This window comes from Leptonotus elevatus, chromosome 13, assembly GCF_054856555.1.
Source record: "Leptonotus elevatus isolate MCC_2025b chromosome 13, RoL_Lele_1.0, whole genome shotgun sequence".
Lineage (NCBI taxonomy): Eukaryota > Metazoa > Chordata > Actinopteri > Syngnathiformes > Syngnathidae > Leptonotus > Leptonotus elevatus.
The window spans coordinates 8,124,113-8,151,588 of NC_141251.1; the positions used below are offsets into that span (position 1 = coordinate 8,124,113).

Here is a 27,476-nt window from a genome sequence, read left to right on the forward strand (position 1 = left end):
ATTAAAATGTCAAAGTGGCTTGAAGGTGGAGTCTTTTTATTTTATTTTATTTTTTTATGTCCTTGTAACACACGCCCTGTGTGAAAATCCAAAGAGCGGATCTATACGGTGATTCAGAATAATAGTGCACATTATTGTTTCAGGTGAACTGATGTCTCCTGGTTCTCTGGATGTCATGGATGAATTGACTGTTGCTGAGGAGGCCGGGGCTTCATCCTCATCAGTTGGGGTAGAGCCAGATGACCCCTTGCCTCAGCCGACGCCGATCCCCTTGGTAGAGAGCATTGATGAGACCCTCGTGCCTGATATCATTGCAGGTACTACCTGGAACCTTACAGTGTGTGGGAGGGCCTGTCAATTATCAACATTTCACAAAACACCACAGATGTTTAGTTTCACCAAGACTTTTGATGAGATGATACCATGTAAATAATCAAAATATTTGGTTTGATTATTATTTTTTTTGTCAAGATTGTTGTAAAACAATTTTCCCAATTAGTGTGCAAATGACAAATCACTTGCTGGTATGATTTACTTGTAAATATGCGTAGTAATATTAATGCTGTTTTCTTTATCCAAAGGCGCTCCACCTCTGTCGTCTTTGGAAAAAGATAAAGACATGGACTTTGACTTGCTACAAGATCTGATGGATGTTGACATTGATCCTTTAGATATTGATTTAGAAAAAGATCCGCTAGCTGCAAAAGTGTTTAAGGTATGTTTTTTCTTAAGTTTCTTGTTTTCTCTTATTCCCCTTGATAAAATATGTTTCATGTGTTAACTTTCAACATGTGACAGAGGAAATATTGAAAATGAGTGCTTATCAACCAAAAGTCAAATGCCCCAAAAGGATAGAATTTTTTCGCTGTTACAGAAGCAATGACAGTTATGCCATCACCAAAGTGATGCAATATGAAGGAAAAATATGCCCCAAAAGTTAAGCAAAACTTGGAATTCAAACTATTGTGCACGATGCCCAAGAAGTGTTAGCAGATCTAGTCAGTCTTATGTTTAATGAGAAATAATAGATAATAATGGCTGATTGAAGTGTCTCTTGTTTTTGGGATGCCTTTACAGAAGGCTACCAATGATTGCTCAGAGAGGAAAGTGTGAGAAACATAGGCCAGGAATTTGAATTTTCCTTGACATGAGAAAGTATCCTGTTGCTCTGTACAACAAAAGCAACACAACAATAATTTATAAATTAATTTGTTTCCTGAAACATATCTTAACATAACATGTGTCTCATCTTTTTCCTTTTATATCTGTTTGCAGCCAATAAGCAGCACATGGTATGACTATTGGGGTTCAGATTATGGCACGTATGGTTACACACCATACATTGGAGGGGTTGGTATCCCAGTGTCCAAACCACCAGTTGCTGTTGAGAAGCCTGGGTCACAGGGGCTTTCAGTCTCTGTTTCACAGGGTGAGGAGATGAAAATATTATTTTTCCTGCTGTGAATATTTGTTTTTGATATTTAGGCATATGTTATTTTGACCACTCTGCCTGTTTTTCTTCAGCACTGGATGCTCGATTAGAGGTGGGCTTGGAGCAGCAGGCTGAACTGATGCTAAAAATGATGGCAACTCTACAAGCTGACTCGATTCTGCAGGCTCTCACGTCAAGCTCCTCCACGGGTAACCAGAGTGACACATTCAGTATAGCGTGGCAAATACACAAGAGCGCCCAGTGAACATGAACATACCGTCATAAAGTTTGTAAGCTGCAAACTCAAAAAGTGAACTGCTAAAATCTTTGAATGCATAAACTCAAGACAAGTTGGCCTCCAATTAGTTTGTAATTTGTTTCCTTCAAAAATAAAGTTTGGTCCCGGGTCACACTGCTGTCATAATGGAACAATTATGAACTGTGCATGCATTTTAAGTAACGTTTTGTAATATTAACTTTCATGCAAGTGTAAAAAAACTTTGACATATATATTTAAAAAAAGTACTTAATACTTTTTCGTGACGGATGACAAACGTGTAATACAGCTCATCTGCAAAGCAACGTGCACATCGATTATTAAGATACTTGACATGCAGATGTAAAAGAATCGTAAAAACAGCGCTCTGCTGGGTCTTCCGTAACATTGTCGAGCTATTTATACATTGCTGCTCTGAACTGCTCAAATGTGAGTCATCTTATTTTACAAAGCTTTCACATAATTTATAACCTAAAAAGCAGAAGACTACCCCAGAATGGATCCTGTGTTGTTTAATGAGCCAAAGTCTTGTGACATTGGCTGAGCTGTTGCGTAATTTGCTGACATCTCATCACACGTTTGATATATTCGGATTTTTCTGTACTTATGCACACTCTAAATTTCAGTCGTACGTATGACTGTAGAACCTGTTCTACGGACCCCAGGTCTTATTTGCTTCCTGCAGTTAGTTTGGCTGTCTATATTCATATAATATTTACTATAATGAATACTTTGTTTTATTCTCCAGTTTGCCAGACTACCAACGGCACAGATGACTCTCTGTTGAGGGCTCTACATGGAGGAGGCTCTCCTCCCGGCAGCACCCTTATAGTCCAACCATCTTCCATTCCCATGCTGAGTGCTTGCTTCAACAAGCTTTTCTCCATGCTGCAAATCCACCATGTGCAGGTTCTCACAGTTTTGTGACAAAATAACACGATATGTAGATTGATTATTTATTTTACTGATTATAATCCCTCAATTTACAATCTGATGTCTATACAGTAAATTTTGTTGCATACCACACACGGAACCTAATCACACACATGCATTCAAGTGAGGAAAGATTTCAGATTGGAAGGGGTGCAGTCACAACCCCCCCCCCCCCCCACACACACTAGATTCCTGTTGTTGTGACAAGACTCACTTAGGAGAGTAACTACATTGGGGTTGCAAGCTCTTCTGCTTGTCAGGTTTATTGCGCTGAATGATGTGGGAGACACATTGTACAGGCACGCAAGATTCTATTTGTGTCCGGTAACCATGTGAGCTTCAACCTTGCTAACATTGATCGAAGGAGGGAATATAAGTACAAATAAATTGTGTGTGTGTGTGTGTATAATCTTTTGACAAATCTAAAACATTTCTGCTCTCAGTTGGAGTCATTGCTGCAGTTGTGGATAACACTGAGTCTCAACACAAGCACATGTGTAAATGAAGATAACGGATCAGACATCTTCATGTTTAATTCCAGTCGAGTACCCACCATTCCACTCAACCAAGGTCAGGACTTCTCTCCATCACCATTCTGTATCGCATGGAATTTTGAGCTCTTCTGGTAAAGGTTGTTAGAGAGTGATTTAGTGAAATATGCATACATATATTTGTTTCTGTATGTCTAGCATCAATTGGTAGTTTTCTCAGTGTGCTGGCATGGTACCCCAACGCCTCCTTGAGAACATGGTGTCTGGTGCTGCATTCACTGACCCTGATGACTAACATGCCCTACCAAGGTCAGTATTTTACTCTTAGTCTTATTTAGCATAATTACATAGTCACAGAAGTCTATTAAATTGTTACCTGATAATCCTGGCCCTTTATTTCATTGACGTGAATAAACATTATGCCTACATTGTTTTTGTAAAATGGTAATTCATTATGAATGTTGTACAAAAGTACACATTTCATTTTTCACATGCAGTATTTTAATCTGTAGCTGTTCCAAATTAGTCTCATAAGGCTCTTATAATAAAAAATTTAACTTCATCTGCCACATTAAAATATTTAGAGTTTTAACGGTATGGTGTGTAAAAGTTTACCGCTAGATGTCGCCAAATAAAAGAATACAGCCATAGCTTATGCATTTTGAAGCAAGCGAACTCCGGTAAGAGGCCACACTTTGCAAGCCTACCACCAATATTATTTGGCGTAAGCGAAGGAGCATCTCACCGAGCGACAGCGACTTGGAAGCCGGGGAGACCCCCGGCAAGTGACGCAGAAATTGGTTGTCATTGGTTCTAATAATTTAGTCTGTGCATTCTGATTCATAAAAAAAATGACATTAGACGTTAAGGGCATTCTTTTTGGGCCAGGGAAATAGTTACATTGTGACTCAGTACCAGTACATTAATTCCCCTGTATCTGCATTTTGCCTAGTGTTGAATGAAAGGAAGAACACAATAGCCAGAATAGTAATACTAAAACCCTGTCTGAACTTTCAGGCTCCAGTAATGGGATGAATGCTCAAGAAAGCACAGCGCATCAAATGGTGTCCGATCCCACACTGGTTCATGTCTTAGTGCGTTTCCTGTCTGGCAGCAACACCAATGGAACGAATCAGCATAGCTCTCAAGTTGGACCCACTGCCACTCAAGCAATGCATGATTTTTTGAGTCGCTTGCAGGTGCATCTTTCCTCCACCTGTCCACAAATGTTCAGTGAGTTTCTTCTCAAACTCCTGCACATCTTGTCGACTGAAAGGTATGTGGTCATTTCCTAAGGGATGTTATGCGATGCTAAATTGTTGCCTTTTGGGAACTTACATGCCATCTTGAACTTTCAGGGGGCCGTTCCAATCAGGTCAGGGTCCACTTGATGCACAGGTGAAACTGTTGGAGTTTACTTTAGAGCAAAACTTTGAAGTGGTATCTGTGGTCACAATCTCCTCAGTCATCGAGTCGATCACGTTCCTAGTTCACCATTACATCACCTGCTCTGACAAAGTTGTCTCACGCAGTGGGTCTGATAGCTCTGTGGGGGCTCGTGCTTGTTTTGGCGGCCTGTTTGCCAACATAATTCGACCAGGAGATGCAAAGGCTGTCTGTGGTGAAACTTCCCGCGACCAGCTCATGTTTGATCTCCTTAAACTGGTTAATGTGCTGGTGCAACTGCCTCTGTCAGGGGACAGAGAGTTCAGTGGTCGGCTTCCAATGACTGGTGGCGGGGCAGCTGATAGCAGCGTGTCGGATGAAGAGAAAGTTTGCGGAAGCAAAGAAAGTGTGGCTGGAGGAGCGACATCCAGCCAGGGTCCGTCTGCAGGTGTGGCTGATTTGGTATTGGCCAATCAGCAGATAATGAGTCAGATCTTGTCTGCCCTGGGCCAGTGCAACAGCAGTGCCATGGCCATGATCATCGGTAAGATGAACCAACTATAACTTTTCTTTTACAGTAACTTGGCTTATTCTCCACTGAACTGACAGTCCTCTTTGATCTTCAGGAGCCAGTGGTCTCCATCTAACCAAACATGAGAACTTCCACGGGGGTCTGGATGCCATTTCAGTAGGTGACGGCCTCTTCACCATCCTCACCACCCTGAGCAAGAAGGCGACCTCTGTTCAGGTCATGTTGCAGCCCATCCTCACCTACATGGCCTGTGGATACATGGGTCGCCAGGTGAGCAAAATCTTTCTGTGTTTGGATGAGTTTACCATAAAAAATGTTTTTGTAAAATGTCTATATTGCCTCTTTTTAGGGGTCTCTTTCCACTTGTCAGCTGTCTGAACCTCTTTTGTGGTTCATTCTGCGAGTGTTGGATACTAGTGAGGCACTTAAAGCCTTCCATGACATGGGTAGGTACCTCTACTCACTGAACTTAATTTGTTTTCAATGTCTACCTTCTAATCATCATCAATCACTCTAGTTATTACCATACAGGATCATATAAGTTCTTTGTCCCTAACCAGGTGGCGTTCAGTTGATTTGTAACAACATGGTGACCAGCACGAGAGCCATAGTCAACACTGCACGCAGCATGGTGTCCACCATTATGAAGTTTTTAGACTCAGGTCCAGGAAAGACATCAGATGGCAGCCTCAAATCCCGAGTGATGACATCAGAGCCAGACAATGCAGAGGGTCTCCACAACTTTGCCCCATTAGGTGCTTATATACAGTTCTTCTAAACATAGCTTCTTGCAACAACATGTAATCAATTTGAAATTATTTGTTTTTTCTCAGGCACAATTACATCCAGTAGCCCAACAGCGCAGCCAGCAGAAGTCCTACTTCAAGCTACGCCACCTCATCGTCGGGCACGTTCTGCAGCCTGGTCCTACATCTTCCTTCCAGAAGAAGCTTGGTGTGACCTTACTATTCATCTCCCTGCTGCTGTGCTGCTAAAGGAGCTCCACATTCAGCCACATCTTGCTTCTTTAGCCAGTAAGTAGTAGACAAAATAATAATAATTTAAATAGCGTGGCACAAAACAATTAAAATCTGCCATTATTTTTTAAAGTGGTCAACTTTTGAAAGTGTGATGAATGGTGCTCCGTGGGCCATTTGGCACCGAGCTACACAGAAAGGCTAACATTATTGCATATAAATTCTAGGATCCTTTATTGAATCCCTATTAAGATGTACACATTTCTGTTATTCCTTAAATTGTAATTTGAAGACATCGTTGTTTAAAAAGGTTGTATTTCATCGCCATCTGGCTGCACGAGCCTGAGTATTATCTATTAATACAGTACAGAGAACTGCCTTATGATCTGTATTGGTCATTGGGAGAGAACAAGTTCTGATATTAGTGAAAATACTCTTACTAGCAAAAAAGTGGTGAATTTTTATTGTAACTTTATGGTCAAATATTTAGCTGTTGTATTGTCTTTTTACTAATTAGCCTGCCCATCCTCGGTCTCCGTGGAGATCAGTGCTGATGGGATAAACATGCTGCCACTCTCCACGCCGGTTATCACCAGCGGCCTCACCTACATTAAGATCCAGCTGTTGAAGGCTGAGGTTGCGTCAGCTGTATGTCTAAGGTTGCATCGGCCTCGCGATGCCAACACCCTTGGTCTGTCTCAGATCAAACTCTTGGGCCTGACAGCGTTTGGTAACACATCCTCTGCAACAGTGAACAACCCCTTCTTACCCTCTGAGGACCAGGTCTCTAAAACCAGGTACCAGATTTATCCCCATCAACTAACATATTGTTCATTTTTCGTCACATGTGCCTGGTTGTAAGCTTTTTCTTCTTTTTATTCAGTATTGGTTGGCTACGTCTTCTTCACCACTGCCTGACCCATGTCAGTGACCTGGAGGCCATGATGGCCAGTGCAGCAGCACCTACAGCTAACCTTCTGCAGACTTGTGCTGCACTGCTCATGTCACCTTACTGTGGTATGCACTCACCAAACATTGAAGCAGTGTTGGTCAAGATTGGCCTGCAGTCTACACGCATTGGTCTTAAACTCATCGACATTCTGTTGAGAAACTGTGCTGCTTCAGGCACTGACCCAGCCAGTAAGTGATTTTGTTTGTTTGTTTATTTTCTTACTCTGAAGTAGGAATGAACCTTTATGAATGTCAATAAAATGTATATTTTTGTAATAATAAAAAAATATATATATATTGTTTTCCTTTTTAGATTTGAACAGTCCTCTGTTGTTTGGTCGGCTAAATGGCCTCTCCTCAGACTCAACTATAGATATTTTGTACCAGTTGGGTACCACACAGGACTCAGGAACCAAGGACAGGTACGTGTAGCAACATTTTGTTTACTGTTAGAATGATGAATGAGAAACTGTTTCCTATCAAGGTGATATCCTAGACGGACTCTTAAACTGATCGTAAAAAGTGTCTGTTTATCATTGTCTTCCTTTACTGTCGCTGTGCGCTGTTTGTTGCATTTTAAGGCACTTTGACCAAGATCACTTTGAAGGACAGTAGAATGGATCTTTTAATATTGTCCAGACTCATCGTAGTGTGCTCTGAATTTTGTCCTTCCAGAATCCAGGCTCTTCTCCAGTGGGTTCATGACTCTTCAAGGGTTGCAGCCTTAAAAATTCCCTTGGGTTACGCTAGCTCCAGTAGCGGCTCCTCTTCTTTGAGGGAGTATGGGCTCCTCATGCCCTCACCGTCCCACCTCCATTGTGTAGCAGCCATTTTGTGGCACAGCTATGAGCTGCCTGTTGATTACGACCTCCCAACACTACTCAACCAAGAACTATTTGAGTCGGTCTTTTTTTTTTGATAATTATTATTATTATTGTGACTGAGAATCTATATGTGAGAACAATTTGTCCTGAACTACTTTGCTCTGAGTTAGCTCTTTTCATACAAGTTGTCACCTCATAGATTTCATATTTTTGATAATATATGGATGAATAACAATCTCCATTGTCTGACACATGATCAAAATATTAGACGTTATTTATTTAAATATTTAACGTCTTTTGTTGCATGAGACTATGTCGAAATTTAAAGCACGGTCCTGTAAAATTTGACTTTATTAGGTTTTGTGATTACTGACTGTGCTGCTTTCCATTTCTCTTAGACTCCTGTACAATTGGTCCATGTCTTTGCCTTGTGACATTGTGCTAAAGAAGGCTGTGGACAGCCTCCTCTGTTCCATGTGTCACATTCATCCAAGTTACTTCTCGTTGCTCATGTCCTGGATGGGTATTGTACCACTGCCCAACGCCACTCATTCTCAAGCCCAGCAGCGCCGACTTGCCATGACTGACGATGGAAAAAAGCAGCACAATGCTACCACCAACACCACAGCAGGACTTACAGATGATTCAAAGCATGCAAGACCTCCAGTTACTTTATCAGAGTCCCAGCTAACCACACTGGCAGCTGCCTCACAGTCTCCAGGAGCAATAGATCAGCTGCTGGATTCGGGATTGCCTTCATTGCTTGTTCGCAACCTTGCCCAGTTCTGTGTCTGTCTACTTGCCAGTGCTGACCTGCCCTTGCCTGCTGCTCTAGCTGACAGGCGACATTACCAGTACCAGCCATCCACCACATCCACACACAGTCGCCCGCCGCTTGCCGCAGAGCTAGCTGCTCCAGTTCTGCGCTTCCTCACAGAAGTAGGCAACAGCCATGCCATGAAGGACTGGTTAGGTGGACCAGAGGTCAACCCTTTGTGGACAGCACTGCTCTTCTTGCTGTGTCACTCCAGTTCAAGTGCCAACACAGGTTGTCAGCCCATGAGCCAGGCCTCATCTGGAGGTCCGTCTCCATCCCAGCCATATTTCTCAGGCTCACGTTTTTCCCTAGCATCTTCTGGCCAATCAGGAGGGCTCACCACCCAGCAGAGAACCGCTTTGGAGAATGCCACAGTGGCTTTCTTTCTACAGTGTATCTCATGTCACCCTAACAACCAGCGGCTCATGGCACAGGTTGGTTTATGCTTTCCTCTCTATCGCGGGAGGAGCTAACAGTATGCTTGACACACACAATGCTTATTTTCAACATGGCTATCTGTTTTTGCCGAAGGTTCTTTGTGAGCTTTTCCAATCAGCACCCCAGCGAAGAAATGTGCCTATCTCTGGAAGCATCTCTGGCTTCATACGAAGGTTGTTCCTGCAACTCATGTTGGAGGATGAAAAAGTTACAGTTTTCCTACAGTCTCCCTGCCCGGTGGGTAGCTGTTTTTTTGTTAAACATTTAACTGACTGATGATATCTATGTCGATGGCTTAAGTTTGAATTTGTTAAATAAGAAATCACAACTAATTTAGTGCTGCCAGTGATTTTTTTTTTTATTGCTCTAAATCGCATGCTTTCTATAGTAGTTACATCTGTTCTAAATGTACAACAAAATAATATTTTCAAGTTTTGAATACCCTTCTTGCCATCATAGGGGATAAATGTTTTCCTTGTGCAAATCATTTTATAAATATTGTATTTTTTGTATTGTACAGTGCATTCCTTCTAGTTATAGGCATAGTGACAGTCCAATATAATTGAGACCCATTATGATTATTAAAATTAAAATATGCTTTGAAGAGAAAACAAATCAAATTAAACCCCTGGTATAAGACAACACGGGTATCTTATTGCCGGGTCAGAAGCAAAATCAAATGATCTTGTTCATAAGAATCCAATTTCAATCTACAAGATAAAAATTATTGTATCTGTGTCGGACTTTTCAGTTGTATAAAGGACGCATCAATGCTACCAGCCACATGATCCAACATCCAATGTATGGAGCAGGCCACAAGTACCGTACCCTCCATTTACCAATCTCCACCACACTGGCTGAAGTCTTGGACCGGGTGTCGGGTATGTATCAAAGAGAAAAATATAGACTTTGCAACCAACTTCAATCTGTAACCTCTGCCAGACAGTAAATACCAGTAAGAAGCGAAACAACCATGTAAACACAAGTAACCCTGGAAGAAATTTGGAAATCTGCATCATGCGATCTCTTCATATATTTAGACACACCCAGCATTACAGCAAAGCTGATCAGTGAGCAGAAGGAGGACAAGGAGAAAAAGAATCATGAGGAAAAAGAGAAGATGAAAGCTGACAGTGGCTTCCAGGACAACTACAGTGTGGTCGTGGCTTCAGGTAGTTACCATTTGCATCCTCTTAGTTATTTTGTCTTGATGCTATTCAGATTGCAATTATTTTTATGTTATAATGTTGAAAATTAGAGATTTTTTATATTTGTTGTCTTAGGTTTGAAGTCACAGTCCAAACGAGCTCTATCGACTCCTCCTAGACCTCCGTCAAGAAGGGGTCGGGTGATGAGTGATAAGTTGACGACTTCATCAGGTGTGGACCCCTCTGCCAAAACCATCAGCGTGCCTGTCTTCCATCTTTACCACAAGCTGCTTCCAGGTACAACATATTTATATGCAGGGTTAACATGCAGGCGCATGATTCTTCAATTGTTTGTTCCTTATTTTTTTCTCTAGGTCAGCCCCTTCCAGCAGAGATGACTCTGGCCCAGCTACTGACACTACTGTATGACCGCAAGATGCCACAGGGCTACCAATCCATAAACCTCACAGTCAGACTTGGCTCTAAGGTCATTTCTGACCCAGGCCTATCAAAGACAGACTCCTTCAAACGGTTGCGCACCGAGAAAGGTACAGAAAAGCAGTTCTGTTAAACATGAAGACCAATCTTTTTCTATCCACCTGTAATTTTAGGCAGAAAATGTTGAATGACAAACTCACAATAAAAAATCCATACCATGTTCAAGCATTCTTTATACTTATATAATATACAAACTAATTAAAATAACAATTTATTTATTACGCAATATTTTTTTGTATGCAATTTGTACCGTAGAGCTGCCTGTTATGTGACGTTGGCTGTCAAGTTGCTTTAATTTGAATTATTCTAATTTCATTGCATATATTGATTGTATTGAGCAACCATGTACATCTCCTCAGTCATAGTAATTTCCATACTGTATAATGTTACCCTTCTGTGGTGTCATCAGAGCAAAAAACAAAGGATGTATTCTTAAAAAAATTGTTTTGAATTCCCAACAGCTGGTTCTCTTTTTCCTGGTGCTGTAGTAGATCACCCTGATATGCTGAACAGCTGCCCCGAAGAGGAACCTATGACACCCGGTGACGAATGTCTTGACGCCACAATCGATGAGTCCTTACTCGAAACGCACCCAATCCAGTCACCTTTACAAGTCTTTGCCGGTATGGGAGGCCTGGCGCTCATCGCAGAGAGGCTACCCATGCTCTATCCTGATGTCATTCAGCAGGTGAGATTTGCATTAGAACAGCCAATCAAGGAACAAGCAGAGAAAATTTTGACAAAAATTGTGCTGCTCGCAGTGTTCTGCGCCTAATATAAAGTAGCAGCAAAGGTTATTGGCAAAAATTTGTAGAAATTATTAGTTTGGTGGATATATGAACAAACAAAATGGTATCTGGAGTGCTGTGAAAAAATATCTGCTTATTTATTTGTGATTTATTTTTGTATATGTATCACACTTAAATGTTTCAGACCATCAAGCCAATTTTAAGAGCTCATAAAGAAAGTAAATACTAAATGTGTTTTGTAAATGATGATTTGATTTATGAAGGAGAACAATTTAATCCAAACCTCTGTGGCTCTGTGTGAAAAAGTAATGTTCTCCAAGACTGATTAGACAAATGTGGAACTCTTTGGTAGGTGTGAAAAATAATTTTCAGCTTCATGGTCATGCAGAACCTATAACTTTATTTTTAATGCTTTTTTTTTTTTCAAGCTCTTGTGTCAAGTGACTAATGGCCTATTCTCTTTAATGCTTGACCGCAGGTCAGTGCTCCAGTTGTACCCTCTGCAACACAGGAGAAACCGAAAGACACTGATCAGTTTGAGTGGGTCACCATTGAGCAATCAGGAGAGCTGGTGTACGAGGCGCCTGAGTCCATTGCTACTGAGCCACCGCCCATCAACAAGCAGCAGTCCCAGTCGGCATCTTCATCTTCGTCCTCAGTGCAAACAATGTCACCCATCCCTGCCCACTCCTTGGCAGCATTTGGCCTGTTCCTGCGCCTGCCAGGCTACGCAGAAGTTCTGCTGAAGGAGAGAAAACATGCCCAGTGCCTGCTGCGCCTGGTGCTTGGTGTCACAGATGATGGCGAGGGCAGTAAGTTTGAATAATTTTACCTTTTTAAATTTTGCAACCTACGTTGGATATCATACACAATGTGTTTACAAAACTTTGAGCCTTAACCAATAATTGAACTATTTTCTTGCTGAATACTTCATTTGTGTGTGTTGTTATCCCCTACAGGTCATATTCTGCAGTCTCCATCAGCAAACGTGTTGCCCACATTGCCCTTTCATGTCCTGCGAGCATTGTTCAGAAGCACTCCTCTTACTACTGACGATGGCGTGCTGCTCCGTCGCATGGCTTTGGAGATCGGTGCCATTCACCTTATTTTGGCCTGCCTTTCAGCTCTCAGCCACCATGCACCCCGGAACCCCAACGCAAGCAACAATGTCTCTGAGGTATGGTTGACATTTACCTTTTTTGTGAAACAGACATCTCTGTCCATAGATCTCTTTGCTTAAACATTTGTACGCCCCAGAACAATAAGAAGACTCTTCAACCTAATAGGATTAATTTAGTTTTATCATAGACTGGACTAGATTGGTGCTACAAAAGTGGTTGAAAAATATTGTGATGTTTTTGAATATATTTGATGACAGCTTTTGGAGCTTAGTGTTTACAGTCCTGCATGTGAATGTTATGCAAAAATAGCCATATTTGTTTTGTGTTTGTTGTGACGCACTATCCTGTTCTCTCTTTTGCTTTCCCTTGTGGATTTATGGAGTCCCCATAGCTGAGGACAGATCATAAGGCAGATAGATGACTTGAACAAGAGCCAAATATATTTCTCTGGCTAACCTTGAGCTTGAATGGGAGCAGAGACAGTATCAAGAAGACATAGTAAAAAATCTGAATGCGCATCCCCTTAAATCAGCAAAGCTAGTTTTATTTAGCCTTATTTAATTTGTCTACAGTCCAGGAGTATTTGGACAAAGAAATAAATTGAATGTATTTGCCTTGATACAGCACCACAAATGATCTGACGTAACAGAATGTGATTAAAGTGTAGAATTTCAGCTTTAATTTAGTAGGGTTTCACAAAAATGTGGCACATACCCCGCTATTATGTAGTAGGGATATAAGCAGAGTCCAAATAGTGATAATGTGCCCAAAGAGGTTTAGAATTGCTTATATATGCCACATGACAGTAAACCACGACTTTTTAGGGATATGGCCGGTCTAAATGTATCTTCTTCCCTACATTAGCATTATCCATTGGCACTAAATCGACATAAGAAGATGCAAAGCAATACTTGAGTTTTTAGCAAATGACAACACAGTAAAAAAAAAAAGGAAATAGGTAAATCACCATTGCGCAGGAGAACACTGTACACCCATTTTATGCCTGATACCTCAATTTTCAGGTGTTAAAAAGTGTTTGGACTTATGCCTACCACAATTTCTTGAGAATAACAAAAACATAACACGAACATAACAAATCAGAGATGGAGTTGGGGGTGTTAATAATACACCTGTGCATAATACATAATATGTAATGTCTAATTCTACAGGTTGGTGCCCAAAAATAAAATTGAGGTTTAATGCTTTTATTTCAATATGAGTTCACCACTCACAAAGTGAAATATTTGAAGCCTTTATTTGTTTCAATTTAGATGATTATGGCATTAAAAACAGAAACATCAAATCCAGCATTTCACAAAATTTCATGTAACCACAGAAATGTTGGTTTTCTGAAAATTTTATTCAAGTAATATACTCCGGGTACTCCGATTTCCTCCTGCATTCTATAAACATGCATGGTAGTTTGATTGATCACTCTGAGTTGTTTCTAGGTGTGATTCGGAGTGCCAATGGTTGGTCGTCTGTGTGCCCTGATTGGCTGGCAACCAGTTCAGGGTGTACCCCACCTACTGCCCGAAGACAGCTCGGATGGGCTCCTAAGCGATCCATTAATGCATGGATAGATGGGTGCCCTCAGTACTGTCTGGCCTCCTTTTGCATTCCATTACAACATCAAGCTGGCTTCCACACAAGTCTAAACACGGCATTCTGATTAATCATGTGTTTTGTGATGCTGAGCCATGATTGTTCGTTACCTGAGCCCTTAGCAACTGTGACGTCTATTTCAGTCAATATCAAGTGTCAAAATGGCCGCCCCCTGAGATGGAGAAAAACAGGTGGATTTTGCTACTTAACTCATATTCCACAAACGGTATATTAATCAGAATGCCGTGTTTAGATTAGTCGGGCTAGAGCTGGCTATCACTTCAGATTTCTAAAATGTATTTGATTTGATTCACACTAATTTTGACACCCCTAGTTGAAATGGTTTGTCTTTATTTTTCAGTAACTGGAACAAAAACCCTGCTTTGATTGCTTGAAATCAGGTCACTAATTTAGCTATTAAAGAATATCCAATGTCTTTGCCTTCAAAAATAGAATTATATAATTTTTTCCCTGCTCCAATATGTCCTTTGACATCTCTCAAGTATAAAGCTTGTCAAGATTGTCAAATAAATCTTTTCAGTTGGTGTATCGGTCGTAAGACAACTATTGTAGAGCTGATGTCATTTTATAATGTCTGATGTATGTTCTTTACAGCCACAGATGTCAAGTTGTCATGGTGGAGGGACCAGTGAGGAGCAGCAGTTATACTGGGCTAAAGGAACAGGTTTTGGCACTGGATCCACAGCATCCGGGTGGGATGTTGAGCAGGCTCTCACAAAACAGCGTCTTGAGGAGGAGCATGTTACTTGTCTTCTCCAGGTAAGTCGGTATACCATTAGCCTGTTTTAGCACACTGTTCGGATTGACACACTACAACTGTAATCAGCATTTAGAAGCAAATAATGATTAAAAAAACAAAACAAATTAGGCTTTAACAAAGTTAACGGTAATATCACCCTGTGAGTTTTACGTTTTAGCCACATTATTGACTTGTATGCACCTTTTCACGCTGTTTTCATTCTCTTTTAGTGATAATGGCTGTTAGCAAGTAACTAGAGTAAAAAAAAAGTACAAGTATTTTATTTATTTTGCACTGTCTAGGATTTGTTAGCGTTGATTGTAGATGCATATTAATCAGAATTATGTCAACAGTTGAGTTATAGCTAAATAATGACATACACATTTGCTCACAATTAACATGAATGAAAAATATTAGGGATGTTGGATAACCGTTTTTTCCCAGACCAGTACGAGTACAAAACTCTTGAGCTAGTAGTCCCCGATATCAATACCAAGTATCTAATACCAAAAGTACGTTTGAGTCATAGAATGTCATCAAAGTAGCAATAACAGATAATTGTAAAAAGATAGACCTATATACCACAATATAACGTTTACCTTGCATAAACTTAATGGCAATTTGCTGTTCTTCTACTTTCTCATTTCTAATTCCTGATCATAAAACTGCCACAAGTAGGTCATAGCGAGTACTGATACTTTGAAGAACGATACTGATACCTGGTATCGGTACTCCCCCAAATCCCCACCCCCCCAAAAAAAAATATATATATATATATATATATATATATATATATATATTATAATAGGAGAGTAATAGTAAGTTTTTAATGCTAAATATTACTTAAGCCGTTATTAGTGTTGAGTGGTTACGTTTTATTATCATGCTGCTATATCCCTTGATTGTTACTGAGTTATCTCCTATGATGATGTTCCTTTTACTAGGTCTTGGCAAGCTACATTAATGCCGCGGGTTCTAGCAGCTTCCACACTTCTGAAACATCTTCAGCAGAGAGCAGAACCCACAACAGCTCAGCACTTCCAGTAGTGCTGCAGGAGCTGCTCAGTCAGTCCTGTCTCATCCCTGCTATGTCCTCCTACCTACGGAACGACTCTGGTAAGATCCCGTTCTATTTATGAATTGTGTTAATACAGCTTTAGCAAGGCTTTGTATTCCACCCTGTCTCTTGCCTGAAATTGGCTTACTTTGAGTTACAATGAAGTTTTTATTATTTTTGTCAATAGCCATAGCTGACAGTTTAGTTCCGCTAGTTAGTGAGTGAGTGATGTGTATAGCCTCTTCAAACATATTGCCTCTTCACTTGAAGCGTGGCCTAAATAATGACACATTCTTTTAAATGGGAAATGCCACTGCATGTACCAAAATTAACATCATGATGTATTTAAATAAAAGCTGGTGGCTCTTTGACCAACTTCTGTAAAAGTCAGTTGCCCCGCAGCTTTGGTCCGTCAATAAATGTCACAGAGCTAGAGCTCTCTGTAATGAACAAATCAGAGCCTTCCTCCTTCTCTGAAGTCCAAAGAGCTGTTAGTCAGAAATAAATGGTACTGCCGCTCTATTTATCCCTGTCAGGGAGTGAAAAATATAATAATTGAAGGACTCATTTGTGTGTGTGTGTATAAGTGTACATATGTGCTTTCATTTTGCTAAGTATGCACAGAACAAGGAATCAATGTTTTGCACTCATTGTGAATTACCGTAGTCCAATTTATTACATCTTTTTTAGACTTAAGAATTGGGCCAGACTAGTGGCACAGTGAGCCACGTGGTTATCTTGTCTGCATGACAGACAGAGGTTTTACATATTGGCTCAGGCCTTTCTCTTGCAGAAATGTGCACGTTTTCTCAGTGCTTGTTTGGGTGTTCTAAACTAGGTCCTCCGGATTCCTCTGATATTGCAAAAACACGCATGCTAGGTTAATTGAAGCTCTAAATTGCCAATCCATGTGAAAGTGGTATAGTAGGGATGTAACGCTAACGGCAATATCGGGATATCGCAATATTAAAACCCCCATATTGTCGTCATCATGTCACGATGTTAAAAGTGGTACATGTGTTTAAAAAAGTCAGGTTGATTTCCATTTGTGCAGTTCTAGCACACTCTGGTGGCTAGCTTTTTAGTGCAGTTAAATTTTCACAAAATCCACACAAAATCGCTAATGGTCAGATGAAGGGAAACATAATATGCTTGTGAATGTGGAGGAACTCTTTGTGTGCGTGCCTTAGTAAGTAAGTGCCTCAATATTAAGTGTTATTAGAGATTGTATGTTGTTTATATGCATTGATGATTAAATCCCCTAGTTACATCTCTATGATATAGTAAATCAGCTATAAATATGTAAACATACAGTGCATCATATTTCACAAAATTTGGAACACTTTTGAGACCTTACATATAAAGTGAGTAGTTGAGCACAAAACTCTTAACAAAATTATGCAGTATGATGTAAAACATTGAAAATTGTTACAGATTAAATTTTCGTGTATTAAAAATAATTATAGAATTTTTGCAACACTTTGTTGCTCTTTCCTTTTACCTTGGCTAAATAGGCTTTTATTTCTTCTTGCTATTCTCTCCTTTAGTCACAAACTCCTGAACCCTGTCGGCCTTCCACATTGCTCCACATTAATCATTTGCCTTTTGGAATACATTAGTTTCTCACTGTAGCCTTCTTGCCTATAACATAGACCTAAGCGATTAATAGCCTCTAACATATTTAAATGTAAGCACAAAATGTTTTATCTTATTATAAAAATCTGAAGTTTGAGATGTAATACCTAAGATCAAATGTGTTTTAGTAAGTCTATAACAGCAGCATTTCTATTCATACATCAAAGTCTCTTTCAAGCTAGATACATTTTAATTGGCTCTTTGCACAAATCCACTACTTCCTGAACTCATAACACTCCTTCATTTCCTTTCTTTCATGAGTGGACAAGCTGATTTATCCAGGTGTGCCTGACCTCAGTAACCATGACAACAATGGCCAGAAACACCTGGATTCATCAGTTTGTCCAATCATGAAAGACAGGAAACAAAGGAATGGTGCTAAGTTCAGGAAGTAGTCGAGCTGTGCAAAGAGCCCATTAAATAAACCAAGTGTATCAAGTTCTGTAAAGTTTACAATTATTTAGTAATCATTTTTAGTAAGTGTACATAAGAACTTGAAAGGTGTAGAAGGTATCTGTAGCATTTGGTTTTTAATTAATCGTAGCATATATAAAAGCAGAAAGCTGTTAAGATGCCTATTGTGTTAGTCTTTTTGCCCAGATGTTTGCATCAGTCATAATAGCTGCGTTCCAAAAATACAATTGGTTTGATTTGTCAAATTAGATTGTCCGATATGCTCTGATTTATTTTTTTGATATGCTCTATTTTGAAACACATCTAGACTTAATTTGGATTTCATATATAAAGCACATACACACAAGGACAAAGTTGTTGGTATCCCCCTGTTAATGAAAGAAAAATCTGCTTACATATGCTTAATTTCATTACCAAAAAGCCCCAGTTTTGTCACATCTGTCCAAAGGACATTTTCTCAGAAGCAATGAGACATGTCAATGTGTACTTTCACAAATTCCAGTCTTGCCTTTTTATGATTTGCCAACAAATCGGTTAGCATCACAAAGCCACGTTAACTAATCACTGCGGATTGTTTATCTTGGACAAACAATACGTGACCACTTCAGTATTATCCAACCTCCGGCTGCTTTTTTTTGTTTGTCATAAGGAGTCCATCTAATAATGAGTGTTCCAGCAATGCTTGGTTGAAACTTACAAGTTCACTTTTACGCAGAGCAACATGAGCTGTTTTCATGTCCTCCTGTGTCTTTAACCTGTGCATATTCGGCTGTGTGTTTGCGCTTAACTTCAACAGTAACAGTTTTCCTGCATCATTTGCAAACGATTGTATTTTGCATCATATCAGACTTCTTATAACCATACAACCTCCACACAACAAAGGTAGCTCCCACTTTGGGCACTAAATATTATTTTAAGGCTGAAGACGCGACAGAACTGGCTACTCGCGCTGTCCGACGTTATGCATTAGCGAACAACGCGCGTACGTCCAAATAGCCACAATGACGTATGATTTTTACGGATTACATCACATCCCTACAGTGTCGATTTTGTGATATTTGCAATTTTTATCGCCCAAAAAATACACTGGTAATGTCGTAGAAGGTATGATATGACAGTACCTGTAGGCTGTATGCAATCTGTGGATGGTTGTTTTAAAAATATATATATTTATTTATTTTTTCTTGCACACAAGAAATGCCAAATTACGGAGCTATTATAACCCATGAGTCTAGCATGTTGGCTTTGACCCTTGGCAAGCATTCCAGTTTCTCATGTGGGCAAAATTAATTGCCCAGCCCTGCTATGAGGGTTCATATTTTCCCTGTCTATGCTAGATGAACCACTCCCAACAGATATGACTCATTATCCTCTAGTGAAGATCTCCCCCGACTGGTTGGATCAGAGCCATTAGTCTCTGGCACTGAAGTGACTCACTGACACCTCTTAAAATATAAAATGGTATTAGAAGAAATTGCTCAATCAAATATTCTTGTTCGCTTTAAAAATAATCCTTTAAAAATGTTATACGACGTTATGTAATTTTAAACCTCATTTTCTGCAGCTGTGATAGACCAGATATCGAGGTGAAAATATTCATTGGCTTTTGAATGATTGCAAATTTCATTATCAACATTTTCTTCAGTTTTAGTTTGTATAGTGTTTATAGACAAATGCTTTGTTGGCTTGTGGGCATCTGGAAGAAACGAATAAACCAAAGCATCAACCAAGAAGCTTCTCAACAACGTCATCATTTTAGGATTTGTTTTTAAATAGTGTATTTCAGGTAAGTGACAACATATGACATGAATATTTCATTTGTATCAGCAGTCATAAAAACGACTTTGAGACCCAGTTTGTAGCTTTGCTGAACCTTAGGGATGACAGTCCTGGTTGAACTCTTGCATGTGTCCATCACGGGTCCAGTGATACCTTTTTCATGTTTCATGTTGTCTCTCCCAGCCCTTCGCTATCTTTTCAGCTTATAACTCGATATGTTTTCAATGTCTTCAGACAGTCCCTCCAACCAATCCCTCTTCTTTCTTAGGATAAGGGCCATGTCAAACTTCTTCAACAAGTTTTCTTAACTTAATACTGTTCTCTCAACCTCTTGTAGTCGTTTCTGAATGTCAAATGTTATGAAATTATACTATATTGTGGTGTAGATGTATACAAAGACAATTACAAATAAGTTGAGGAATGTGCCAATGATGCCCAACATGGCCAAGATGGATTCCTCCTGCTCCTCCTTCAGCTCCAGTGCACGCACATCATCAAGGGTGATGATTGTGGTGCCCATGATCTTGCAACTCCCTTAGCCCCTCAAGGTGACTTGTATCTAGAATAAATGGAAATAAGGAATATCCCCGTCAGTTTTCACAAATACCAGAATAGTGTAAACATACATACATACATTGCATTATTTTTTAGTGCCCTATCAGCAAACACCCCTCACTAATGGATATCAATCATGAATTATACCAAATGTATATGCAGAGTGGTGGGGTCAACATTTTTAATGACCTGCCACTACTAGGAGATAAGGCTAATTGGTGACTTTACGTCAGCAATTGCAAAGCATCACCTTGGATTATCTGGGACGAAATTGTTAAATTATCAGTGGTTATGGTTAATGGCAGTCCTTTTGTCAAAAGAAGCATGATTAAATGTTGCCATTAGAGCCCCTCAAGTCCACCCACTGATTTTCATGTGCTGTAAATGATTGAATGCCCCAGATGCACTGTGCAGCATCATTCACATATTTTCCTTGTGGAAGAAAATAGTGATAAAAAAGCTGCAGCTGGTCGTTTTCCAAGATAAATACAGTATGTAAGCAACAAGGAAATTGTTTTATTCTTTTGCTGTGTGCATTTGTGAATGAAGAGCAATCTGCAATCTTTACTGTAAAAATATGCTACTGATGATTGTGCAGTATATTAGAGGATTTACAAAAGGAATTTCAAGTAAATGGAAAAATATGTCTTACCCTAAGGTGTTTCAGTGGCAAAAAATTGTCTTTCACCATGCTTTTTGGATCATAAAATTCCTTGGATTTTAAGGCATGCTACATGTGGAGACCTGCAGGTGAAGGGGAGTCTCAGCAGCTTTGCTCAACTATACTTCCAGGGAAACCCATCTTGTCACATCCAATTAATAACACCAAGTCCACTGTCCCCTGAAATTTATATTCAGTCAGACCCTTCCTTGTCTTCAGCAATTATTTTTCTGCTTAAGTACAGCCAGCTTTATTTAGGTGATGAAGACGAGCCCTCTTCTCTCTTCCCACCTTTCTTTTCATCTCTTCCCTTGCGGTTTCCTTGTTTTGTGTAAACTCTTCTACACAATTCTCCAAACTCCCTCCTCATAGTGTTGGTAAATTTACGCACCCCAGTTGTTCCGTAGCTTACATCTTGCTTGCTTCGGATTCTTCTGGGAAACAGTGCAATTAGTGCTTCTCAATAAAGTCTCTTGCTCAGTACGGATGCATCCAACCCAGAACGATGTATCATTGTCTGGTAGTTGTGTAGGTGTGTCAGCTGATGTCTCTATGCCACCAAGCCTCCAGTCTTCTAGCTAAGAGCGCACAGGTCCCTGAAGTAGCCAGGTCTGGTTGTTGATATTCCGCAGGAGGATAAAAAGCCAAAACATTCCATAGATTAGATCACTGTGGAGAGGCAGCCGCAGAGCCAGACGATTGCTGTAGCAGTAGGGATCCTTGCATACCGCCAGTGACAGCAGTATTACGGTGGCTCCTCAACACCAGTTAGACACCATGGCGGGGACTGTGCATTGCATAACCAAGCGGAATGATGGCAAAAGAGGGAGGATGGATCCTGATGGCCGTGGCAATGAAGGAACATAAGAATGAGAAGAGAGAAAGAGGTGGGTGGGGGAATCAACATTGCTCACGCTTACCATTTTCTCCTCCCCTCTCCCTGCTGTGGGGGCTGGTTGTGCACACAGAAGCACCGTTTACACCAAAACAACACAAGGAAAATAATCTAAAAGAAGGTAAAATCATCACTGCCGTTTGTGTTACGTGGAGCCCGTCCTCAGCTGCTGTTTGTTGGACAGAGCTATGCAGAAGAGAGATGGTGGAGGGGGGCACTATGAAGCAGTGTTGAAATAGTGGTTGAAGCTGGGTGGAGGACAAAGCAGGAGGCAGTAAAAAAAGGGTTGGAGGAGACGGGTCTGCGCACGCATTATTTATCTCCAAGGGGGATAATTCTGTGACAGACAACATGTTCCCCTAGAATTCTGCGGTCTTAGGTTGCTGTAAAACATATCTTAATTACTATGTAATCATGCATTTTATTTCCCTATTATGTCTGTGTGCTAAATCTACAATTATCACCACTATTATCAGTTTAATTACGTATCATTAAATAGCACTAGGCTTTATTTGAATAAGTTAAGACATCGGACTTGGCACTCCCAGGGAATTGATCACGATCAATATTTAAATGTTTACCCCATTTTAGAATTTTAAATAAAAAAACAAAACAACAAACAGAAGTTCACAAAACTAGATTTAAAAAAAACAACAACATGCTTTTATTCCCCACTGTCTGACAGAGTCAGACTAAATTTTTCTTGTTTATTAAGAATTATAAAAATTATATTTACTAAGTGCCATAATAATGTGTTTTTCCATGCAATTTATTTTGCATTATGTATTCCAAGTCAAAAGTTTGCATACAATGATTATCACCTTAACAATTTGGGAAAACCCAGCTGATGATGATATGTCTTTGGAAGCTTCTGAGCGGTTTATTCACATTTCAGTTTTTTAGAGAATTGTTGACTTGCGCAAGTCTGGTTTATCCTTTGGGTGTAGTTTCCAGATTCCTAAAGGTGCCCAACTGTTCAAACAATTGTAGTATAAACACCAGCTATCGTACAACTCTGTAAGATGGGTTTGTTTTCCCAGAGATTACCATTGTGCATTTCAATTTTCAACCCAAGAACAAATGCAAAGCACCTTGGCTGAAGCTGGTAAGAGTGTGTATCCACAGGGAAATTAATCCTGTACCGACATGGGCTCACTGCCAGGAAGTTGTTTCTCCAAAATAAATATACAATTCCTATGGGTGTGCATCTCCCCAATAAATGATGATTAATAATCATACATCAGATTTATGTAGTGCTATTCAGGACACTCAAAGACACTTCACAATAGATATATTATTCATGCACTCAAACATTCACACTCTGATGGCAGTATACTACATATGTAGGTTCAGCTGCCCTGGGGCAGACTGACAGAAGCGTGGCTGCCAGAAGCTTTGACCACCACATTCGCACCATCCATATACCAGTGTGAGTGGCATTAGAGGCAATTTGTGTCAAGTGTTTTGCCCAAGGATATGACGATGCATGGCTTTGGAAAGAGCAAGATTGAAACGGCAAACCTTCCGGTTACTGAACAGCTGACTCTCCACGATTCATATTAATTTCGATAAATGTGGTAGCTTTTAACTAAATTCAAACACCACCACTACCAGCAACCATCTACACCCTAATGCCTCTTCTATACTGTACTATTTTTGCGTTCTTGTAAGACGAAAGCAAGTCACACCGCACTGCATAAAATGGATGTATCATTTATTTTCAGAGTGTTCACACACTCCAATGATACATACATTAAATCTCAGTTATAGCAGAGTGAATATCAGGCTCTAAAGCGGTGTCATTGTATCATTAATGTGCAGCCACCTCTAGTTGTTGTCATGGCGATGGTGAGACAAAATCTATCGTTTGTCATAGTGGTGTTTATGTCCATTGAAGAGAAGTGTTAAAAAGAAAAGTGGTCACATTTTTTTCTTATCTTTTTCACACATCTCTTTTGTGTTTGGCATTGATGACTGTCATAGTGAGTGTGTGAACGTGGTTTATTGTTTACGACATGTATGACGTCTTATTGACAGGCAACACATTGAAATGATTTCTGTAAAAAATCTTTCTGTTTGGTATCTGTCAGAGCTTTTATTTGTTTGCTTAATGGTTTTCATCTGTTATGTTGTTTTCAGATCTTACTGATAGCTGAAGTGCTCAAAACCATATTTAATCTATTTTGCATCGCACATATTGTCAATCCTAAACCCACAAACCAAATTCTGAGAATCTATTTATTAGTTTTTTTTACCCAGTTTTTCGAGATATGCTTTAATTCAATATTAATTTAAATATGTAATTCAATAATGTCATTTTCATTTTTATAATTTAACTAATAATGCCACCTGTAAACCATATTTGTTTTCTTTTATGTGGATGGTCCCACCACTACCTCAAACACCAGTAAAATATCAAATATCAATATGTCAGGTATGATCACAGTGATTTAAAAAATAATAATAATAATAATTTGCAATGAACTGTGGTGTAGATTAGATTTGAAATAGGTTGAAAAGGATAACAGGTATGGCTAACATGACAGATATGAAGAATCTTAATTGTGGGCAAAGACAAGTTTTGTCTGACGGCAGAAGGGAATGACATACACAAGTTACTGACTAGTTGACAAGACTAAGCATTTATTACTAGCTTTTAAGCTAACTGTGTAGCTGTGGCTACTGACTAGTACTACCTGGTCTGTATCAATCCCATCAACGCTTTGATCAAAAAAGGAAAATGTGACACGGTACAATGCTGTGTGCTGACATTAGTTATAAACCAGAAACACAATTTTCATTTTCAGAATGTCCACAAAGTTTTTTTCTTTTCTTAGCTTTTTGGAATATTTTCCACAGCCAGCATGGTTGTGAAATAAATAACAAGCTACCAATTATTTTCTGATTTTAATTAATTGCTTAGTTTAATCCAGGTTGGAGACTGTAATAATTTCCTTAACCCTCTTTTGCAGATAATGTATTTATTATTATTTTTTTTTACTTTACTATGAATTTACCTTAAGCACTATTCTGTGTCCTTGTAGTTCTGGATATGGCACGCCATGTGCCCCTCTATCGGGCATTACTGGAGCTGCTTCGGGCCATCTCAACCTGCACATCCCTCGTCCCTCTGCTGCTGCCTCTGTCTGGTGACCGAGGGCAGGATGAGGACGAGGAGGATGAAGAACACTCGGAGGGACAGACCTCTGTTGGGATGCTTCTGGCCAAAATGAAGACATGTGTGGACACATACACAAATCGCCTCAGGTGGGACTTAAACATTTGGACAAATTGTTTGTATGTAAGAATTAACCCACAGTGATCACAAAATTAACTTGAATCTGACAAAATACAAACTAAATGTTATGAAAATTAAGCAATGAAAATCAGATATTGCTTTTCAATTGTGGGTCAACAGAATTGTTTTAAATACAAAGTCATGAAACAGGCCAAATATTGTGTTGCTCAACCTTTTGAGGCAATCACTGGAATCAAAATATTTTTTTAACTTTCAAATGAGACTTGTATGTATCTCTCAGCGGGCATTTAGGCCCACTATTCATGAGCAAACTTCTCCAGTTGTATTATCTGTCTCTTCAATTTGTCATTAATTTTCCTCCTGTGGCTACAGTCCTGTGGATCTAAAATTCTAGTCACAGGTACATCAAGCTGCTTAGAGATGGTCTTATAACGTGCTTGTGTATAATTTGTTTTCTAATCTCTCGAGATAACTCCCTCCCTTGTTTCCTCTGGTTCATGCTCAATATGGTATACATTATCACCAAACAGCAGAATGCATGGGTGCAGATACCAGGGTGAACAGGGAGAGGAAAAAGTCCATAAGTTTTACACCCAGTACTACATTATGGTTAAATATAAGTGGTCAGGAAAATGGAATTGATAGATGAATATGTTTGTGTATTGTAGGTCAAAGAAAGATAAAAGCAAAGGTGTTGTGAAGCCAGATAGCTCAGATCCAGAGCCTGAGGGCCTGACTCTTCTTGTGCCTGACATCCAGAGGACAGCTGAGATAGTCTATGCTGCTACGACAAGCCTCCGGCAAGCCAACCAAGGTATGCACATACTGATTCCTATGTTACAACTTTAATTGTAGATTTCACACTTTTAACATCTGTGAGAATTAAGTCTGACTCTTGGGTCCCTGCAATACAACCACACAAACCAACTTTCTATTTACCATTTGTTTGGCTTTAAATTGGCAGTCCTTCTCTTCATTTGACACAGTTTGCCCGTCTTTGTCCTGTGTGACAGAAATTGTTTTATTCAACCAATAAGTCAAGTCAACTCAACTTTCTTAACTGCTGACTGCAGATTATGAGCAGTATTCAGTAGTAACCAAGGACACCCTTGAACATTTTTTCATTTGTGACCCAGAAAGGATCTAGCTCCACACCAAATCATTGATGGTTAACTTTGTAGTAAAACATTTCCAGCATGTGCAATTTTACATCTCACACATTTAGTCTGTGGAACATTAAGCAGCATCTGGAGTAGAAATTGCAATTATATTACATAGGAGACTAGTTAAAAAAGCTTCCGCGTGTGTGTCGCTTTCAAACAGAGACAGTAGCCCGATTCAATCCAAGAGTGATGGTGATACCATGGCAATAACTCAGAGCAAAAAAAAAAAAATGCAGAAAATAAGAATCTTCCAACAAAATTACTCACCTTAATAAAGTAGCAGATCAATAAAATCTCCACTGCACACTGAAACATTATACGTCCCCCATTACTTTTTTGCTAGACAGTACTCTTAATTATCCCCTTACCGCCCATTTAATGTAGCTCTACAGAATTTTTATGTTCTTTCCATATAAATAGCCATCCAACTGATCACTTGGGTGCAGAACTGACTATTAAACATAGTAAAAGTATGTTGAGTGTGAGGGATAGAGATCAATGCTATGTTATTTCTCATGACGAAATCCATCTGTTAAAGGCGTCGCAAATCATCAAACATCAAACCTGTATTGCAACATGAAGCTTTTTACAAATGAAGCTTTCATTTCTGAATCAGTTAGTTAGCGTATTTGCTCTAACCTGTTCATTTGTGCTCTTTAAATCTTGTTAAGCAGAGAGAAAGTTGGTTGAGTCTTCAAGAAAGGTATCTAGCAGACCCAAGCCCCTTTCTATCCTGCGCTCTCTTGAGGAAAAATATGTTGCTGCCATGAAGAAGCTGCAGTTTGGTGAGATGATCAATAATTATAAAAACATTTCTGCACATCGATGTGTATTCACTTGTGTAATCTTATGCTATTCTGTCTAATATGATCCATACTTCATTATGTTACAACTCTTAACATTCCAATTTTTCCCTTTTGTCCCATCACTTTCAATTTGTCTGGACCACTTATCCTTATTTGGTTCACAGACATACTAAGGCCTATCTCAGCTGTGATTGGGCGAGAGGCGAGGCACACTCTGAACTAGTGGCCAGCCAATCGCAGGGCACACATAGGCACACAACCATTAATTCTCACATTCACACCTACGGACAATTTAGAGCAGGGATCTCCAAGT

The 27,476-nt window shown here is 39.6% G+C and overlaps 1 protein-coding gene across 7 annotated transcripts in view; it reads left to right on the forward strand.

Moving 5' to 3' along the window:
- The window catches only part of birc6 (baculoviral IAP repeat containing 6), a 72,675-nt gene that overhangs the window by 32,044 nt on the left and 13,155 nt on the right, over positions 1-27,476 (forward strand). For 2 of the 7 annotated variants that reach the window (XM_086092197.1, XM_086092200.1), the window contains exons 37-67: positions 144-317; positions 582-715; positions 1,276-1,429; positions 1,525-1,641; positions 2,458-2,618; positions 3,086-3,212; positions 3,332-3,442; positions 4,151-4,409; positions 4,492-5,063; positions 5,146-5,321; positions 5,401-5,497; positions 5,612-5,806; positions 5,885-6,085; positions 6,546-6,825; positions 6,912-7,168; positions 7,293-7,401; positions 7,655-7,879; positions 8,202-9,054; positions 9,152-9,295; positions 9,810-9,939; positions 10,099-10,230; positions 10,342-10,503; positions 10,581-10,754; positions 11,166-11,392; positions 11,932-12,265; positions 12,413-12,630; positions 14,795-14,959; positions 15,884-16,055; positions 24,980-25,202; positions 25,863-26,008; positions 27,029-27,142. In XM_086092197.1, the coding sequence (XP_085948323.1) occupies positions 144-317; positions 582-715; positions 1,276-1,429; positions 1,525-1,641; positions 2,458-2,618; positions 3,086-3,212; positions 3,332-3,442; positions 4,151-4,409; positions 4,492-5,063; positions 5,146-5,321; positions 5,401-5,497; positions 5,612-5,806; positions 5,885-6,085; positions 6,546-6,825; positions 6,912-7,168; positions 7,293-7,401; positions 7,655-7,879; positions 8,202-9,054; positions 9,152-9,295; positions 9,810-9,939; positions 10,099-10,230; positions 10,342-10,503; positions 10,581-10,754; positions 11,166-11,392; positions 11,932-12,265; positions 12,413-12,630; positions 14,795-14,959; positions 15,884-16,055; positions 24,980-25,202; positions 25,863-26,008; positions 27,029-27,142 (6,543 nt within the window). The remainder of the gene's footprint in view (positions 1-143; positions 318-581; positions 716-1,275; positions 1,430-1,524; positions 1,642-2,457; positions 2,619-3,085; positions 3,213-3,331; positions 3,443-4,150; positions 4,410-4,491; positions 5,064-5,145; positions 5,322-5,400; positions 5,498-5,611; positions 5,807-5,884; positions 6,086-6,545; positions 6,826-6,911; positions 7,169-7,292; positions 7,402-7,654; positions 7,880-8,201; positions 9,055-9,151; positions 9,296-9,809; positions 9,940-10,098; positions 10,231-10,341; positions 10,504-10,580; positions 10,755-11,165; positions 11,393-11,931; positions 12,266-12,412; positions 12,631-14,794; positions 14,960-15,883; positions 16,056-24,979; positions 25,203-25,862; positions 26,009-27,028; positions 27,143-27,476) is intronic. The other 5 variants (XM_086092203.1, XM_086092198.1, XM_086092201.1 and 2 more) reach the window with 5 other exon arrangements.